Genomic DNA, 17,676 nt, shown 5'->3' with positions numbered 1-17,676 from the left:
CACCACGGTCACGTGGCAATATATAGACTAATAAAAATGGGTTAATTTAACATGTAAGAGACAGCTGGAAATATTCCTGAGCCATCGGCCAAATAGTGTTGTAATTAATATTGTTTTCATGTGATTATTTGGGTTTGGGTGGCCAGGAAACAAAGGCATAGTCTCCTCCTCTAGTTCTCTCTCTCTCTCTCTCTCTCTCTCTCTCTCTCTCTTTTGATGGGGGATCATATGGGTGCCATGTTGAGCATTTGAAAGGCAGAAAACAGTTTGCAGGATTTTTTTCCCTCCTTCCAACACGTGGACCTCTGGGATGGAGCTCTGGTTATTAGTGACAAATATCTGTACCCTCTGAGTCATCTTCTCAGATGTAGTCTCCAACCTTAGGAGAAAGGGACAGTAGCCCTGACTGTCATCAAGAAGTGTTCCATTTTGTGACTTAATTGATTTGTTTAACATGGAGAGACATCTGTGCTGTTTATCTTTTGTCATCCCTAGTAAGGCTGCCATTACTATCCGTGCATCTATAAACAGAAGTTTTAGATTCTTTCTGATCATCGTTGACTATTAATTGCTTGACCATATGGGAAGTACATGTTTAGTTTTACAAGAGACTGCCAAATATTTTTCCATGTGTCTATCACACTTTACATTCCCACTGACAAGTGTCAGAGTTCAGCTTACATCTTTGCCATCATTTGATATTATCACCACTTTTAAAATTATTATCTAGCTCTGTTTCAGTAGACACATGGTTACATGATGTTGGTTTAATTTGCCTTTATGCTAAGACTAATGGTCTGGAAATTTCATCTTATTATGTGTTTCTTTTCTAACCATACCTTCTGGTGGATGAAATATCTTTTTATGTCTTTTAACATGTTTCTAATTGGATTTTTTAATTGCTGGAATTTATAAAATTCCAGTTCATATATTAAAATAAAAACACAGCAGGACAGTTGCACATATAAATGTGTTCTAGTTGCGAGAGCGTGCACATGCTTGTGAAAGTCCAAGTCAGACAAAATTTCAGCATGAAGAAGGGATTGGGCACAATGTCCCATCCCTAGCTAAGGCGCTATCGACAACAGTTAGCTGCGGGGAGAGAAAGGATCAGTTTTCTGTAAAATTGTGGGCCATGATAAGTTAAATGCATTCCAGTAGAAGGACACACAATCGAAGAATACTTGTGCAACCAAATTGGCCTTGATAAGATGGGGGCAGAAAATGGCGTAACAGACTTTGTGGGAGCCTGGTTTGTTTGGATGCTCACCTTTATAGACCTGGATGGAGGGGGGAGGACCTTGGACTTCCCACGGGGCAGGAAACCCTGACTGCTCTTAGTACTAGAGAGGAAGGGAGAGGTGGGGAGGGGGTGGGAAAAGGGAGTCGGGGAGGAGGTGGAAATTCTTAATAAATAAATGAAATAATAAATAAGTAAATAAATTACAATTGAGGCACAAAAAAGAGAGAGAGAAAGAGGTGTGCCTAGGAAGAGTGGAGGTATGGAGTCAAATATGATCAAAGCTCATTGCATGGAATCCTTAAAGAAATAACTAAAATTTAAAGATTTTTTTTTCTGTTAGAAGATTATTATAGAAAGGAGGACAATCACAAAGAGGAGGTCAAAGAAGTTGTAGATGACTAATGTTTAAGCATGTGAGAAACTGTCACCATGACACTCATTACTCTGTATAATTGATACCCCATGCCAATAAAATGCTCCCTTATTAAAACAAAGCAAATCACCTTCAAAAAACAGGTTAGTATGTCACCAGTCATAATAAATTATAAAATAAAGAGATACATAAAAAACATTAGGATTACAGAGAATTTTACTTTACATCACATCATCAAAATGGATTTGTAGTCTACTGTCATCTGCATGATACGGAAACGTTTCCTTTCAGCCAAAACTGTCTGCGAGGAAGACATAAGATGTGGCCTCACAGTTTAGACGCTCAAACTCGGCTAACTTGACACTTCTTTGTAGATAGAATCTTGCAGCACCCCTCAAATGCAGACAAATAAAAATGAGTAAGAAAGACAAGCAGGAAAATTCATCACTTTGTGAAAAATCCCACGTTAAGTAGAAAGCTTTACAGACAAACTAAAGCTTGGTTTGGTTTAAACAGAATTTTTTTTTGTACTCGTTTTTACATATTTACATTACTTAAGAATTTTATCCTTTTTTATATAGAAAGTGTTTCTGCAAATCGAGAATCAGGCTTAAAGCTGGATGAGGCATGGAAATCTCTCAATGTTGGCAACGCTTTCTTATCCCAAAATGACTCAAGCCTTTGCATCATAAATTCTATTCTCAGACGCGTAGCTTACTTTTTTTTTCTTCTTCTGGTGGTAGCACTATTAGCTACCTTCTGGTGCAGTGGCTCTCAACCTTCCTAGTGCTTTGTCCCTTTAATGTGGTTCCTTATGTTGTGGTGACCACCAACTATAACAGCATTTTGTTGCTATTTCACAGCTACAATTTTGCTACTGCTATGAATCATAATGTAAATGTCTGATATGCAACCTGTGGGGGCATGACCACACCATGACCACATGCCAGTGTATTCACCAACTTTGCTCACGAAGAAGCGTGAGGAAGAAGTGTGAAATGCACAATCAAAATATAGGGGCAAAAATAGATAGTTGGCAGTAAAACAGAAACACATGGTATCTTAGCACAAAGAAGAGAAAGGACCTTGCAAATTAGAGTCCTCGCTTTGCAGTAACTATTGAAAAACAGTATAGTAAAGAAACAAGAGAAAAATATTTCTACCTCCTCTGTGTATCTTAGAGACAGCAACAAATACACCACAGTGACACAACCCTTCACCTGATATTTCCCGTGACATATCTGGTGGCAGAGAACCTCGGGAGACTGGAGAAGATGGGCAAGCAGACCCTGGGAGATTCACTCTCCACATTCAATTCCTACCGACTTTTATGGTCTTTTCATTCACTCAGACCCTGCTTACAGAACTAGAGGAAATCTTCCTGGATTCTGACATTTATGAAACAATCCATAATAGGGTATGTCACTTGACTAAGGTAACGATTATACGTGACCTGATTCTAATATCAGATTATTTAATACTACCAGTCAATTTTCATTAAAAAAAAATCAGGACCGACAAAATCAAAGTGAAATTTTTAGATGGAACACTGCTAGCTGAAAACATTTAGATGAATGACCTGGTAGGCACAGTAATTCAATTTCTAGAACAGCAGATTTGACAAATGCAAAAACCTACAGAGGGCTGCATTTAATTTGGTTCCATATTTACAAGGACTGAAGCTTCCACACATCCCACTTTGCATCCCATAGTATAAGCAAACTTTAATTTTCTCCATTACAGAACCATTGGTTTTGATTTTCTTGGGTTCTGTCAGGGTCTCGTCGCACATATCTTTTCTCCAGAAGAGTGAGAGGAACTGTAAAAAAAGACCAGCAGCCAATCTGCAGTTAATTGTTAGGGAAGGTGGGAACTATCCCTTACCCGATTCCAGAGTAGTGACGATCACTTCCGCGCTTGGCTTCCCTTCTGCATACGCCTCACTAACATTTCCGACAAATGCTGTGATCACCACAGAATACCTTGTGAATACTTGTAAGTCATTTATTTCTATTGTTTTGTTTTCGTCATTTGACTTCACAAAGGAAACATTAAAGTCATCATTATCTACCTATGGGAATAAGTAGTTAGTGATTAAGACGGATAACAGTCCAAAGGTACGGGTATATATTAATCTGGCCAACGTTTATTCATTCGCTTTGAAATCAGATCACTCTCAGGAATCCAAAGTACTATGGCAACAGTTAATTCATTTGCGATTATTTTAATAGTTGAAAGTCAGAGAATGTAATCAACCCACCACAATCAACCAACCTACCAATTGAATAAGCAAAAGTTACTTTTAGAGTCATTGAAACTGTTGTCCATTTCAATAGTGTATGGAAGAAAAAAATGTAGGTTTTGGTGCCCAATCACCCAGCATTCAAATTTCAAATTGGTCAATTAACTTCATTTGGGAAGCTACTTGTGCATTTTCACTTTCTACTATGGTGATAATACTAAATTATCCTATCTTCTTGAGAATTTATAAATATCAGATCTAAAGTGGCTGGCATGGGGATTTTGATGTTTGTTTAATTACTCTGTAAATTATGCTTTATAACATAATTAAGAAGGTATAGATAGTACAATTGTATTTATGTACTTTCTAACTGAATAATAATTGTGACAACTTTCTGAAATACACACTGATATTTTCTGTCCTTCTAATTTTTTTCTAATTTGTTTTTGAGATTATAATTACAACAGTTCTCCCTTCCCTTCCCTTCCACATACCACTCCTCACTCTCCAGATTTATGCTCCTGCAGCCTCTTTATTTCAGTAATTGCTATTGCATGCATATTCATTTAAAAATTGTGGTCATAATTACAGATAGAAAAGCTTCTAGCTTACAACTGCTAGATAGAACAGTGGTGATGGACACAGCTAACTATGAATACCATAAATGAAGCTTGCACAAATGAGGTATCTTTAGGCATATTAGATGTGGCTACATGTTTTGTTTAAATATAGTTTGTCTTTGATAGAAGTTTTTGTCCATCACTCTAGACATTAAACATGGCTAAAGCTTTTAGTACTAAATAGAAAGTCTTTGGGTAAATGGTTTAGTATGTAAGTGCTTGCTATGCAATTATGGGAACCTAAGGGTGGATCCATAGCATCTATGTAAAAGATAGATGGGAGAGACCACATCTGTTCTTCCACCACTGGGGTAGAGGAGCAATTGTAGCTAGATCTCTATAAGTCCATTTGCCAGTCAGTCCAACCACACTGCAAGATGCAAGTTCAGTACAATATGTCTCAAATGATAAGGTGGAAAGCAGCTGAAGAAGACACTAACCAATGATGACCTCCACAAATGTGTACATATGCCCATACACACACACACACACACACACACACACACACACACACACACACACACCAGGTACACATATAAAAAATTTAGAAGGGATTTTCCTGACACAAATTTTAGAAAATGCATAACCCTTTAGGGCATATTATTCACAGGTAGCCACACTGAGTATTTCAGGCTTTATGTATAGTTAGGGATATAGAGATACTTTTTAATTTGTCCATCCTTTGGAACACTGAGAAATGAATTTTGGAATTACTCAATCATTTCTCTAAATTTTGGTTTGTAAGAGATTTTAACTTAAAGAAGATGCTGCTATGATAAATACACTAAAAGGCCAATAAATAACCAGCATCACAGATAAAAAGGTCATTTATTACACAAGGAAGTGGAGGGAGATAGTCCACTTCTCTAAAATGATAGAAACACCTTTCAACATACAAATTCTATCCATCAAGCACAATAACCACGGCACAAAATATTAGAGTATTTCATTAGTCATCAACACTTGAATTCTAATAAAATATGGATTTTTTTATTTTTTCCTTATGATTGGGCTTATTCATGTCAAATAATAATTATCTAGAGATAATAGTCAATCACTGTGCTCAATAATAACTATCTAGAGATAACAGTCAATCACTGTGTTCAATAATAACTATTTAGAGATAACAGTCAATCACTGTAAAGGAGTATGAGGGTCCCATACTCCTGCCTACTACAGAGTGAAGTTTCCAGCAGAAGGTAAATTTATCGAGTTCTGGTGACTCACAAGCTCTATAGCCACAGGGCCAATGAGATAGAATTTCAGTTTAGGTCTCTTATGAGTTCAAAACTATCTATCGTGGAATTTGACGAGTGAGCTCTGATCATATAAAATACTCTCTTTATATCATAAACTATGCAATGTGTTCCACTTGTTCAGAAGACGACAAGATTAGTTAGTTGGATTACATCATGACGCATGTGCTCTACTGCCTATTTATGCTCCACTTCTGGACCCACCGCTGCTCTTCCTGTTTGCTGTAATGTCCAATCCCCCAGTTTCTCCATGGGTTTGATTTGCTCTGTGGAATCTTCTCTATATTCTGTCCTCACCACAGAAATTATAATTACTTCTTTCTCTCCCCCACAGCTTCATGCCTTTCCCTATTATTATTTATACTGCCATGTGGACTGCTAGAATGGGAGCTGTGTGAAGCTAAACTTTCGTTTCCTTCTTCTCATAGTGTATAGGACGCGGAGAATAAAGGTAATAAGAAATCACAAACTACATCAACTTCTAGTGGAATTCACCGAGCTGCTCTCTGTGCCTCTCCATCTTCCTACCCTTCTTTCCCTTACTCCACTTGCTCACTTTCAAGGTCAGGAAGAGGGCTGTAGCAATGAGATCATAAAATCCTCCTCAGACTTCTTCTTTGTTTTCTTTAAGCACAACCAAATTCTAAAGGATAATTTCCCTCTTTAATGAGGAGTCTTTCATAATTATCTTTTGATAGTTTGCATTAAATAAATACTCCCAGGGCCCTGACATTATTTGTTTTTATCTATTAATGTACCACGATCTTCATAAATATACTCTAAAAAAGAAAAAACAGAAGAATGCGTGGGAGAAGACATTAAAATCTCATTTGATTTTGACGAAAGCAGGGCTTTTGAGGCAGAAGTATCTCCTTTAAAGAACTAATATATTTACCTGTTCCACAGCTTGTCTTTTCTGCCCCTGGAGTATAAGCTACACTTTTATAATACTTATAGTAAGTAACAATCATTTCTCTCCCATGAGCTCCACACATGCATGCGGCTAATGCAGCTGCATGCAGAAGATTCGCTCCCAGGCTTCTCAAACTCATGTCTGTGATGTACTCACTGCTTCCCTTCTCAGATTTGTCCCTCTTGTTTCCAAGTAATACCCCCCCCGCCATCATCCTTGAATCACATTCTCACTCACCACCATGAGTTTAGTTGAGTTTTCAACAATCACACATACTTACAATTATTTCTCATCTGGCTATACTTCCTCCTCTGTTTTTTATCGGTTATCTTTATTTTTTTTCCCCATTTATCATTACAGTTTCCTGCCCCTGACCTAGACTGCATCCCAAATACAGAAAGAATACAGAATCTCTAAAGAAGCAAGCAGCCTGCCTGTGTGATAAAAATCTTACCACATCACTTGTTTTAGTTCTGCAAGCAGCACCAAGAACATGAAAGTCAGTATCCACAAAACGGGTGTAGTTTCATGTCTCAGTACACCAAGGTTTGAATGCTGGGGCATGGAATGGTTGTATTATTTGTTTTGAGAAGAAAAAGTGATTCTTTTTCTTTGGCATCTCTCTTGTCAGTTCCCTTTCATTCTCTCCAAAAGTCTTCCAGGATACACCTCTTTATACCTTAATCAGGAGATTGTTTCTTGAATGCTTCTTCCTTCTCATTCTATCCTAAAAGTCCCCCTTTACTGTTTTTTAAATCCAATTTCACCACTTTTCAATATATGCACAGTCTTTACCCTGAGAAAACATGCAACAAACATTTAACTAAAGCAAATGTTTTTTTGGGCAGTTGGTAACTACAAAGTAAATGCCTATGCTAATAAATCTGTGAAGGTCTAACAACCATGGTACAAAATCAAAACTTCTGAATAAATAATCTGCATCACAAACTGTGTTTTATATTGTCTTTCAGAGTAAGTAAGACATGCCTTACCGATTTGACATCAATCAAGTAGAGTGTTGGTCCAGTTATGACAGCAGGTTCACTCCAGCTGATACTGATAGCAAAGGGGGATGTTGCAACCACATGCACATTTTCAGGAGGACCATCAGGAGCTGCAACAATAGGAAATCAATTACTTTGCCTCATTAGTTAGTACTTGCTACAGTATAAAAGGAAAGACCATGGAAAATGGATAGTCACAATGAATTAATTTTACATTCATTTACAGATCACAAGTATGCCAAAGGATAACCACAAGACCAGATTTGTAAAAACTAGTTACTATACATAAATTACTTTCACATAAAATAATTAAAGTTATAATACATGATATTTAAATTTGGCATAATATGTTTAAATGAAAGCATAATTATGCCATTTGAGTAAATAAGTATTTTATTTAAAAGTAAATAACTTGACACATAATCTTAAGATGACTCTTTCAGAAATATTTCATTCTTGAAAGAGGCAAAATTCGTAGTTGAAGATGGGAACTAGTATAAAACGCTGGCATTGTTTAAAATATCATCATGTGATTGCAAACTGGGTCAGGTTTATGTTTTCACTGAGGAGTAGAGTAAGATATAGTTATGCAGTCATTCTGGTCTTTATTAGACATGCAAACGTCAGCTATATTCATGATCAACCATGATTTAGGAAATTTCTTGAAAGTCATGTGAGTTTCCAGTTTGTGAAAAACTAGAATTAGAAGGGCATTGATGTAGAGGCCATGGAGGGGTATCGTTTATTGTCTGGTTCCTTGTGGCTTATCAGCCTGCTTTCTTATAGTACCCAAGACTACCAGTCCAGGGATGGCTTCCCTCTCATCAATCACTAATTAAGAAAATGTCCTACAGCTGAAATTTATAGAAGCCTTTTTTAAAAAAAGAACATTCTTTTTTATTACTTTTAGAAAATACCAATCCAGATTCCGACTCCCTCCTCTCCTCCCACTCCCTCCACCTACCCTCCCATCCCACCCCCTCTAATCCTGAAAGAGGGTAAGGCACTTTGCCTTGTGGGAAGTCCAAGGCCCTCCCCACTACATCTAGGCTGAGCAAGGTATACATCCAAAGAAGATTTCTGCCAAGCTGACATGAAATTAGACAACACATTAAATATGATTTAATATTCTTCTCTCTCCCTGTACAGTATCACAGCAAAATGTTGTTGTTTTGAGGAGGCTGCTTGTTGGTTCCCAGCTGCTCATCCCCGAAATAATCACACAGGAACTGTACTACTTAAGTCACTGCTTGGCCCATTAGCTCTAGCTTCTTATTGGTTAACTCTTACATCTTAATTTAACCCATCTCCATTCATTTGTGCATCACCACGAGGTCGTGGCCGACCAGCAAAGTTTCAGCACATCTGTCTCCAGCAGTGACTCCATGGCTGACCCCTTGACTTCACCTCCTTTCTCCCAGCATTCAGTTTAGTTTTCCAGGCCTACCTATCCTATCAGGCCAAACCGGTTTCCTTATTAACCACGGTATTCACAGCATACGGAGGGGAATCCCACATTACGTTGTTACTTAGGAAATCGCTCTAAAGACTACAGAGCTATAACTCTGGAAATTAGCTCCCAAAGGCTACCAGGCTGCCAGAGGGTCACACAGTACAAAAACAATCCGGAACCCCTAAATTCAGTAAGTATAGCTATTATAGGAAGAGCAATGCTCATGGAATTAAATAGCAGGAAAAATGCCCAAAGAGTAACTTTGGAATCTAGTTATCTAGTTATGATCTTTATCATAACTAAAGATATGTGGAGCTCATTCCTTAGATATCAGGAAGGCACAACCGAGAAAAGGAGCATTTGTTCAGCATTTAGGAAGAAGACTTACGTAGCTTGGGAACAAGTAGATATTTTGATCTGAATTAAATCAAGACACTTTTAACTGCCAAATAAAACTGGTTATTGTCATGATGCTAGATTTCACAGCCTCTGAAAAAGACTTAAAATTTGGGAAATTCATTTTATATTGAGATGCCATCAATAAAGCTGGGGCATGTCAAATAAATAAATAAATATGCCCTGAAGAAATCCACATTTACTTCACTAGATAAGTATTTATAACATTGCTATGCTTTTTATGTGTACCTCTTAAATTTAGGTTTTGAAGTATTACGGTCAAAATTATGATATTAAGGAGCATGCCCTTAAGATATGATGAGGTCATGAGAACTCCTCGGACAGGGAGTAGGTTTGAGGACCATATTCAAGAAGTTTAATAGAGTGTTCAGTTCATTTGCCGCTCAGCCTTCCATCTTGTGAAGATATAGCATGTCTCCTCCTCAAGGACTGCGACCCTCACCTGATGACCAAATATTCTGGTGCTTTTATCCTTCACTTCCCATCCTCTAGATTACTATAAGTAAACAAATACATATTATTTATTAGTTATCTAGTCTCAGAGACAGCAGCATGGGTCACAGTGTGGAATTTGGATGGCAAAGTTAGTCCATGTATATATCATAAATATATTGATATAATTTAATAATGTCATGAAAATGCAAATTTATTTCTGCTTATCCATTGAATAAATAATGAAAGAAAGGGAGGAGGTGACGATTCAGTGTCTTCAATGATAATGCTAGATTCTCCTGGGCAAAATAATTCTGGGCAAAAATAATAATAATAGATTATTAACGTGAAGGAGAAAGGGCCACTGTAGATTAAGGCTCCCGACGCCTACTTCATACTTGAAGTGTTCTATCATTACATGCTAGGAAGCAGAAGGGAAAGGTAGCAGAATACTCTATGAGGTCTCTTTTACAGGAACCTTAATCTCACTTAGGAAGGGAGAAGCCTTTATGCCCTGCTTACCCCATGAATCAACTAGATGGAAGGAGAAAAGAATCTCTTGAACCTAGCTGATTCTTCTCTATGAAATGATAAAGCTCGGGGGCTGGAGAGATGGCTCAGAGGTTAAGAGCATTGCCTGCTCTTCCAAAGGTCCTGAGTTCAATTCCCAGCAACCACATGGTGGCTCACAACCATCTGTAATGGGGTTTGGTGCCCTCTTCTGGCCTACAGGCATACACACAGACAGAATATTGTATACATAATAAATAAATAAATATTTAAAAAAAAAAAAGAAAAGAAATGATCAAGCTCGGAGCTGCTGAGATTGCAGTTAAAGACAAGTGCCCCACGGGCAAATCCTTCTTCTTGCCATTGTCCTGACACCATGAACAATTATTGAGAATTATTCTGAATCAAGAGTGGTGAATTCAGTTTTGTGCCTGTATCGAGGGTAGTTTGGTTTGGAAAATCTTTTCACGGGACTACATCTACACCTTCTTGGTCTTCCGTATGCATCTTTAAATCTCAGCTGAGGACACACCCAGATCTCTCTCCTGGGAAGACTGGATTTGCCAGTACGTCTGTATTCCAGCTCAGAAAGAAACAAATGCCTTGCTGCTTGACGTTTTTTTTTATCTCTTACTGCAAAATGCCAACCCTGCAAGCAGTCCTTCAATGCAAGCAATCAAAGCACCCGTCGGGGAGTGCCAGCTACCCCAAGCAGAGCAGAGAGAAACATGACATTCAGAAATCACTCGTGATACATCCACCCTCCCAGGCAACTAAATATTTTATGTTCCATACACTGATCAAACATTTTTTTTCTTTAAAGCAAGCTATCCAGCCCCTTGCTGATTTGTGCAAAATGTCATTTCTGAGCTCTCTGCGGTTGGTTCTTCTTTCATACTTTCTTTCTTTTAAGAAATAACCGCTCTACATTTTCATTTTCAGTAAATTTAATGATCAAATTGCCCACTTTACAAATAGGCAGCCTGTGTCAACTGCTTCTGTGAAAAATTCCATATTTTATCAACTAGTGCTATACAAGATTAGACCTCCTAAATTGAAACTATGAAATGCAGATAAATACGCTAGCAAATATGAGTATGGCATTTGTACATAACAATATGCATTCTATCTGATGAAATAAAAAATAACAATTTAAATCACAGTAAATTTAAAAGAAATGTTTGAAATATCAAGAGATCATCCTTTATAATTAAGCACTTAATTATTTTACCACCTTTAAAGTTAAATAAGCACTCAAACATCTCAGAGGCTTCTAGGTAACTTTTGTGGGGAAATTATCAAAATTCCAAGAATGCCTAATAAAGTATGCCAGCATTATCTTCTTACTTGGCTACAGTGTGTGGTAATCCACTACTACGAACACATAAAAGGAAAATACAAAAATATTTAGCTAAATTCTAAAATAAAGGAAGCTAAGGAAAGCAAAGCTACGAGACACTCAGTTTCAAAGTTCAATAAGCTTTCAGCATCTTTGGGAGACATTGCTTGTCTCCCCGTCAACTGTCACATTCTGATTTAGGATTGTTTGTGAAATGAATCTAGTCACTAATGGGCCAAGATACCGCTATACCCTTTTCTTATAAATCACGGCAATTTACTCAGTAGGCATGATCTACCCTTAGTCTCTCATTCCCCATAATCCAATCACTTCCTCTCATGAGCACTTTCCCCCCAGCTTTCACAATAATGCATTTTCTGCAGCTAATAACCATCATTTCCTGATTTTCATGCTTCTATCCTTGCACAGGAATGCGGGGCTCATACGGGTCAGGGTCATCTTTCCCATCCATCTGTGTCTCCATGCTAAGTGTGGTAGCGGAAAGGTGAGTCTGGATACACCATCATGTTGCCTGGTCCATATAAAAGTTAGGCTGCCCCCAAGTCTGAACCACGTTAAGAACCAATACGCATTGGTGTGTCTGATATTACACTATCAGTAGTGTAGCATTCAAAGACTTGTTTGGAGCATTACTATTTACCCATCCCTGAAAATTAATGTTGAAACCTTTATACTAAATACTCAATAATTTTTAAGTGTTTCATTCTGTGGGTGAATTTCCTAAATGAATACATGTTAAATAAAAATAAGAGTGACAGCACTTCACAAGGTTGAAAATCCTGAGCTCTATGAATTGTAAGAAAAATTTTCTGTATGTGGATTTTCATTCAAGTTCAGTTTAAACTTTATTTGAAAATGCCTCCTAGTCAGGTTATGTTAATTCAGAACCTGACACACTGGAGCATAGGATTCCTAACAACCATCATCACTAAGAGAAGGTTTCTATGATTTCTGTGTTGCAAAGGTATCAACAGCCTCTAGAATTGTGAGCTGGACCTGGAAGAATTAGCTTTGTGTTTCAGGGATTTCTAAAGACTAGAGAAAATCTAGTCCAAGCTGTGTATCTTAAAAGACCCGAGGCATCAAAGGCTCCCAAAGAAACACAGCATTAGATTTACAATGTTTCCACGCAGTGAGAGCATCTCAGTGCCTGCTTCCTTCCGGTGGTACCATGAATGTGATAATTGGTTGTCTTTCCCTAGAGCGCTGTGGTTTCCTTGACTGGATTGTTAGTACACTGCTAGTACATAAAATATTTCCTACCATTTTACAAACCTTAATATTGCTCTACAGTTTCACAACAGCTTATTAGCACCATGAAGAGCTGGTACTGAAAACCTAAATTTCCAATTACACCATATAATAAGTACGGAAAATGGTTAGTGGATGCTCACACCATTAGACTTTATCATGTAGTTATTTCATTTGATTTTTAAAGGGTTAATTTATTATCATTTCACACAAGTTTACTAAAGAAATGTAATGAAAGAAATGCAAAATATAAACAAAATTCATTCTAACACTAACATTGCCAGATTTGATTTAAAATATTCCAATATTGTACTAATTTAGAACAACGTATCTTTTTCTAGAATTGTATCATAGTTTCAAAATTACTTTGCAAAATAGTGACTTTAGACTAGTAGCATCTATAGTATCCTCAATATTTATAAAAGCGCAACTACCAACTCTACCACACTTCACACTAAATGAACTGAACCCTGGGGAAAGACACAATTAATTAATGTGCACCCAGGACAGCTATTTATTATATTTATGTAAGCAGCATTGCTTTCTAATGGCAGCATACCTTTGGAAATGTGGTAACAGTGATAGAAATGGGGATAGCTTGTTTCCTGCTTTTGTGAAGGCTGGGAAGATAGCTGTGCAGGTTTCTGGAAGCTAGTAATCACCTGGGGATGCACACCCCTGGACAGTCACTCCACCAACTGATCTACTGCCATGTTGTCTTGGTTCTGAATAAACCACGAAGTTAACTTACTGCTACCATTGCTTCTTCCAGTCTCTAAAGTTTCTAGAGCATAATAGGTCATTGTGTCCCATAAAGGCATAAAGAAATATAGCGAAATCCATCTTGTCCCTTGAAAGGGACACATAAATGATAAAGTAAGACCAGAAGCAGAATTGAACATCAGGAGAAAAATAAACATGGCTGTTTTGCTCTCTTTCTCATTTGTTAAAGGGCATAATTTAGGTAATATAATTGTTTGGACATCATTGAAGATAACTCAAAAACAAGGGTTTAAAATAACCTCCAAAGTATACTTTGAGGGTATGGTATTACAGAAAGCCCCAACCCATTCATTTGTGATTGAAAATGCTTGGATTATTTGCTAAAAATGTAGATAAATATATTCAGGCATTTCTTATATCAATTAGTTAGAGCTAATAATACCATACACTGATATTTCTTATAATTTCTTGTAACTTTTATTTCTAATATTGTAGAAAAAGGCATACAATTTGCTCATATATATGTAAGATTTTAAAAGCATTTTTATTTATATTTTGAAAACATTAAGACTTAAAAAAACCTTTTCTAACAATGTATGTGAATGTTTTTAATCTATTAATTTTATAACCTTGCTGATATTTCTTGTTAATTATCATTGCATCTTGGCAGATGCGCTTGGTAATAATATTTGTCACTATTCCACTCTTGATAAGGCCTATACTGTTACTGAACTGCCTTCCCCACTCCAGAAAATGTCCCTCGGTGCATTACAGGCTGCTTTGGAAGTCAGTATGGAGCCTGGAATGACCTCAAACACATTATCTCTCACCTCCACCCCCAAGTGCGGAAATTTCATGTGTCCACAGCCATGCTTGGTCTACTAGTACTTTAATACCCACTTGGAGGATTTTTCCAGTCCTGTTAATGTGTGAGAGTCCAGGCTCAATGCTACAGATGAACACGGTACATGACTGTACAGGTGTGCAGTCGTTAGGGCTGTATCAGTGTAACACATGACCATTGCTTAAGATTACTGTTGCTACAGGGTAGTGGTGGTGGTGCAGGCCTTTAATCCCATCACTTGGGAGGCAGAGGCAGGCAGATCTCTGTGAGTTTGAGGCCAGTCTGGTCTACACACTCTAGTTCCAGGAGAGTTAGGACTGTTACACAAAGAAAGCCTATCCCTAAAAAGAAAACAAAAAGGATTATTGTTGGTATCATTATTCTGAATAATGGAACCGACAGCTCTCCACTCAGTTACTCAGCCTGAGAAAAGTAATTATCTGCATCTCCCAGCTAGAAACCCTGAAACCCACAACTGAGACCAAACTGTAAGATATACTGATGCAACCATAGCACAAATGTTATGGAAGAAGCCAGCCATGTTTGATTTTATTTAAGGCCATTCCATAAGATGGAACCCATACCTCACACTGCTACAGTGGTATAGAACCTGAGACAACATAGGGCTGAGGTCCTAAAGGAAAATCTACTACTGTTATTCTGTTAAAGGATCACAGCAATAAAAATGCCTCTTAATAGCATAATGATATACCTGTAGATCAATACAGCACTCAACTCTCATCAGAAGAGTTTCTTCTTAGAGTAGACAGGAAATAGCAGAGGCACATAAGTGGACAATGTGCCAAGACATTTTGAATATCTTTATCAGACCCTTCTTTGCAAAGCACAGGCATCTCTATGAACAGTGAGCCAAAGGACTGTAAGGGTCAGAGGTCAGGATGAATCTCAGAAAAACGTTCCATCCAGACACAGCAGGGCCGGTGGACATGTGATCTCACAGAGTCTAGAATAGTAGGCCCAAGGCCTGCACATGTTCAAACCAGATGACAATACCAGCAAGGAGAAGGGGAAGTGTGTGCAAAACCACACTCCTAGCCATGAAGCTAGTTGTTATTTATAACTGCGAGAAAAAGGAAAATCACTTTTCTCTAATGGGGTGTCACTGGCTTACCAACTATACTCTAAGGGAGGGCCGTATTCCCAAAAGTACTTGGTCAACACAAAACTGATTCCATGTCTTTTGTGTGCCCTTATGTTTTGTTTTAGGATTTTTTGTTTTTTTAATTTTTGCTTGTTTGTTCTAATTTTTGATTTTTATTCTTCATGGTTTTTGCTTTTTCCTTTGGGAGAATGAGAGGAAGAAAGAAAGAGAGAAAGAATGGAACTATAGGTAAGGAGGTGGGGAGGGAGGATCTGATCAGAGCTGAGAAAGAAGAATATTATTAAGATATAGTTTATGAAATTAAATAAAAAATATTTTCAATAACATTTATGAGGTACAGCAATCATGTTTCTTTTTATTTAGAGTTTTCCATAGTCAACTATGAGTTTTTATTATACCTTAAAAAATAAAAAAAAATCAGCTGAATTTTTGATGACTTAGTTACTGAGGCTGGTGAAGTAGTTACAAACACAAACTCCCAACACACTAATCTTCCTTTCTAGATCTTTCTGAATCAAATGAAAGTTTATTCTCTATAGAGTGAAAGGAAATCCAACTAGAAATGAGATTTGAAGTTTGTACTGAGAAAGGAGGCGATTGTTTTAATTCTGAAAAGAGAAACTAGGACAGTAGGAGTCTCCTTTCTACTCTGTGAAGAATGGACCTAAACACTAATTTAAAAAAAAACAAAACAAAAAAACATGGCGACAACCTTTATAACTTCTTTTGTAGAATTTTTAAAATTTGTTGCGAAACAGTCTTTATGTTTATGTTAACTTCAACAAAAATATATTTTTTAACTTTTATTGATTCTTTGTGGATTTCACATCATGCATCCCAATCCCATTCACCTCCCTCTTGTCCCTTCATAACCACCCTGTGCCCTTGAAACCCTCTCCCCCACCCAAAAAATTTAAAAAAAGGAAATCATCTGTCCATGGAAGCTGTGGTGTGACACAGTGAGTCCCACAGTATATACTTTAGTCTATAAATTAGTTTATAGACAATTATTTAGTCTATGACTTGTAATTGTTAATTGCAATGATTCATTGGTCTGGTACAAGGTCTCTGGTTTCTGTTACACTATGGATATCAAACCCTCACTGAGACACTTTTGGACATCCTGTTCTTTGTATTGAATTCTGGGACATTTGTTTAATAATTTGGAACAGCTCATTGGACACTATTTATTAAACGATATCATGAAATGTTATATGCTTACTGTCTGTCTCTTAAGACTGCCAACCATCTTTTACTTGTGCGGTAACACCTTAGGTGTAGCACAGTATACTTCCCTTTTGTGTCCTGTGTGAGTAACTTTCTTCACTCTGTACATTTATTATATTTCATTGTTTCAACAAGTTGTACTTTTGTTTATGTATTTGGAATTCTTCAGTCATTCTAAAAGGCATTAAATATCATGAATGTTTAGATTCATTTTAGAAAATTATTTCTTCACTGTTTGAAGTTCTAACAGAAATATTAGGTACATACTTCTTTCCTGTATAAAAATTCATATTTATGCTGATTATTAAAAAGAAAACTCAAAATTCTAAAAATTATTAAGTAGATCAATTCTTAAAAAGAAGCTAAATCTGTTCTACATGAACAGTAACTCTCTGGATGGATTTTACTTTTAACAACACCCATACAAATATTTGAAGGACAAGATTCAGAAAACTAAGAAAATTTATATGATTTATTTTGAAACATAGATTTGAACTTGAAATGTTTGTTCATCAAATCACATCTTTCTTTAATATCTATAGTAAATCATAATTACAAATGCATGAAGTATGGAAGAATTCATAAGTAATGGTTACCTGATTATTTCTGCTTTTAGGGTACTCAAAGTCCATCAAAGAACAAGATAAATTATGATGTAATTTGTTTAATATCTTAGAAACACATT

At 36.9% G+C, this 17,676-nt stretch overlaps 1 protein-coding gene across 1 annotated transcript in view; it reads right to left on the bottom strand.

Moving 5' to 3' along the window:
* The window catches only part of Ptprq (protein tyrosine phosphatase receptor type Q), a 189,302-nt gene that overhangs the window by 66,555 nt on the left and 105,071 nt on the right, over positions 1–17,676 (bottom strand). The window contains exons 27-28 of the mRNA XM_048418794.3: positions 7,640–7,761; positions 3,501–3,687 (exon numbers count right to left, since the gene is read on the bottom strand). Of these exons, the coding sequence (XP_048274751.3) occupies positions 3,501–3,687; positions 7,640–7,761 (309 nt within the window). The remainder of the gene's footprint in view (positions 1–3,500; positions 3,688–7,639; positions 7,762–17,676) is intronic.

This window comes from Myodes glareolus, chromosome 26, assembly GCF_982192425.1.
Source record: "Myodes glareolus chromosome 26, mMyoGla1.1, whole genome shotgun sequence".
NCBI classification, from domain to species: Eukaryota; Metazoa; Chordata; class Mammalia; order Rodentia; family Cricetidae; genus Myodes; species Myodes glareolus.
This window is presented reverse-complemented; position numbering and strand designations above follow the sequence as displayed.